Here is a 3,377-nt window from a genome sequence, read left to right on the forward strand (position 1 = left end):
TTCACTCCCCCAGACCCAGTGTCTAACTCTGTATTCACTCCCCCTTCTCCCCCAGACCCAGTGTCTAACTCTGTATTCACTCCCCACTCCCCCTTCTCCCCCAGACCCAGTGTCTAACTCTGTATTAACTCCCCCCCCCTCTCTCTCTCACACACACACACACACACTGGGGAATCTACCTCCTCGTTCACCTGTGGGATGGCCCTGCGCTCCTATTGGCCCCGCCCCTCGCCGCGTGTCGGCCAATCCCCGTGAGGGACCTCAGCTGGACGCGCGCGAGCGGGACGAAGCCCGGAAGCCGCTCTGCCATTGTTCCGTGCGCTGAGGGTGTCGGCCAATCCGGGAACGGAAGCACTGCAGCCAATCACAGGAGGTGTTGAGAGGGGGTGGTGACGGGGTGGGGCGACCGTCACTGTATGGCTCAGAGGAGCTGTCCTTTATTTATTGCATTTCCTCTCGTGGTGGTAGAGTCTTCCACCGTCTTTTATTACTTCTTAAAAGGTTCTGTCTTAAATGCGTCCGTTTCACCTGAATATTCGGGCAGTGATATAAATGACAGTTCCAGCTTTTCCAGCAGAGCCCAACTGTCCCCTCCCCCCCTTCAACCAAGTGGGAGCCCCAGGTTTGACAGAACACATGCCAATGGCAAACTATTGTGGATGCTAAACATCTGCAGTAAACACAAAGTGCTGGAAAAGCTCAGCAAGTCTGGCAGCATCTGTGGGAAGGAGACAGTGAACGTTTATGAATCAGCTACAACTCCAGAAGGAGCTCACAGCTGCTCCATGCCACTAAAGAAAAGTGGGATAGGGCTCTTGTGGTGCTGTGAGAGGTGCTCCCTGGGACCCGCTCCAGAGGTGTGCGGTAGCATCTCTGAATTTTTAAAAAAAAACAAACAGAAGTTACTGGAAAAGCTCAGCAGGATATGGCAGCATCTTTGGAGAGAGAAATCAGAGATGACATTTCTGATCTGGTGACCCTTCCTCAGAACTGATGGTAGCCAGGAAAATGTTGGTTTATATGCAGAAGATAGAGTGTGGGGAGGGGGTAAGGAGTAAATAATAGATAGGGGTAGAGCCCAAAAAGAGAGAAGAACAGTTGGATAGACAAAGGAGTAGAAAGGAGAGTGAATAGCTGTGAATGGAGACTGCTAGTGGATTACAATGGGTAGTGTCTAATGGCAGACTATTTGATAACAAGGCCTGGTGTGTGGGTTGGGGGCTCAGACATGGGTGGGTTCAAGCCCTAAAACTATTGAACTCCATATTGAGTCCGGAAGCCTGCAGGGTCCCCAAGTGGAAAATAAGGTGTTGTTATTCCAGCTTGAGCTGAGCTTCACTGGAGCACTGCAGCAAGCTTGAGACAGAAATTTGGTCAGCATCTCTGAATAGGCTGATTAGAAAATATGTCAACAGTGCGGTCAAATCGTTGAGTATATCTACAGAGCTACATAGGCTCTTGATTAGTAAGGGAATCAAGGGTCATGAGAAAAAGGTAGGAGAATGGGATTGGTCAACATATCAGCCATAATCAAATGGTGGAGCAGAGTTCTATCGATGTTGTCAGTACCAGTGTGGATGATGACAACTGGATCTCTCTACTCCCATACAAGTTCTCTCCAGCTCTGAGGAGATGTCCTTAAGTCTGTCACCAGGCAGGCAACACAGCCTTCAGGATTCTCACTGATGCTTAGAGAATAATGTCTATCTCCCTGATTATACTTTTTTAAATTATTCATTTTGTGAGATGTGGTAGTCACTGGCTAGCCAGCGTTTATTGCCTGTCCTTAGTTGCCCTTGAGAAGGTCATAGCTGTCTTCTTGAAGCACTGCAGTCTGCCTGCTGTGGGTTGACCCACAATGCCATTATGGAGGGTATTCCAGGACTTTGACCCAGTGACAGTGAAAGGACAGTGAGATTTTTCCAAGTTAGGATGATGAGTTGCTTCGAAGGGAACTTGCGGGTGGTGCTGTTCCTAGGTATCTGTTGCCTTTGTCCTTCTAGATGGAAGTGGTTGTGGTTTTCGAGGGTGATGTCTGAGCATCTTTGGTGAATTTCTGCATTGCATCAAGTAGATAGTACACACTGCTGCTACTGAGTGTCGGTAGTGGAGGGAGAAGATGCTTGTTGATGCAGTGCCAATCAAGTGGGCTGCTTTGTCCTGGATGGTGTCAAGCTTCTTGAGTGTTGCTGGGGATGCACTCATCCAGACAAGTGAAGAGTATTCCATCACACTCCTGACATGTGCCTTGTAGATGGTGGAAAGGCTTTGGGAAGTCAGGAGGTGAGTTACTCGCTGCAGTATTCCAAGTCTCTGACCTACTCTTGTAGCCACTGCATTTATGTGATGAGTCCAGTTGAGTTTCTGGTCAATGGTAACTCTCAGGATGTTGATAATAGGGGATTCACACTATTGAATGTCAAGAGGCGATGGTTAAATAGTCTCTTATTGGTTATGGTCAGAGCCTGGCATTTATATAGCACAAATGTTATTTGTCACTTGTTTGCCCAAGCTTTGATATTTTCCAGATCTTGTTGCATTTAGACACAGACTGCTTCAGTGTCTGAGGATTCATGGATTGTGCAACATTGTGCAATCATCGGCAAACATCCCCTCTTCTGACCTTATGATGGAGGGAAGATCATTGATGAAGCAGCTGAAGATGTTTGGGCTTTGGACACTACCCTGAGGAATTCCTGCAGAGATGTCCTAGCGATGAGATGACTGACCCTCCAACAACCATGACCATCTTCCTATGTGTCAGGTATGACTCGAACCACTGGAGAGTCTGCCCCCAATATCCATAGATTCCAGTTTTGCTAGGTCTCCTTGATGCAGTACTTGATCGAATGCAGCCGTGATGTCAAGGGCTGTTACTCTCACTTCACCTCTGGAATGCCTTTTGTCCAAGGCTGTTTGAGCCGAATGAGATCAGGAGCTGATTGTCCCTGGGGGAACCCAAAGTGAGCGTTGCTAAGCAGATGTTGCTTGATAGTACTGTTGATTACACCATCCATCTCCTTACTGATGATGAACAGTAGACTGATGGGGCATTAATTAGGCCATGTTGAATTCGTCCTGCTTTTTATATACAGGACATACTCGGGCAATTTTCCACATTGTTGGGTAGATGCCAGTGTTGTAACTGTACTGGAACACCTTGGCTAGGGGAGTGGCAAGTTCTGGAGAACGAGTCTTCGTTACTATTGCCAGAATGTTGTCAAGATTAGAGTAGTGCTGGAAAAGCACAGCAGATCAGGCAGCATCTGAGGAGCAGGAAAATCAACAATTCGGGCCAGAGCCCTTCTGTTGTCAGGGTCTGTAACCTTTGGAGTATCCAGTGCCTCCAACCATTTCTTGATATTACGTGGAGTGAA

The 3,377-nt window shown here is 47.8% G+C and overlaps 1 protein-coding gene across 1 annotated transcript in view; it reads right to left on the reverse strand.

Annotated features, from left to right (window-relative positions):
- Window positions 1-718, reverse strand: part of rad51b (RAD51 paralog B) — a 568,881-nt gene extending 568,163 nt beyond the window's left edge. The window contains exon 1 of the mRNA XM_043698230.1: window positions 192-718. Coding sequence (XP_043554165.1) covers window positions 192-310 — 119 coding nt within the window. The 5' untranslated portion in view covers window positions 311-718. The remainder of the gene's footprint in view (window positions 1-191) is intronic.
- Window positions 719-3,377: the final 2,659 nt, after the last annotated feature.

Source organism: Chiloscyllium plagiosum, chromosome 10 (genome assembly GCF_004010195.1).
Source record: "Chiloscyllium plagiosum isolate BGI_BamShark_2017 chromosome 10, ASM401019v2, whole genome shotgun sequence".
NCBI lineage: Eukaryota > Metazoa > Chordata > Chondrichthyes > Orectolobiformes > Hemiscylliidae > Chiloscyllium > Chiloscyllium plagiosum.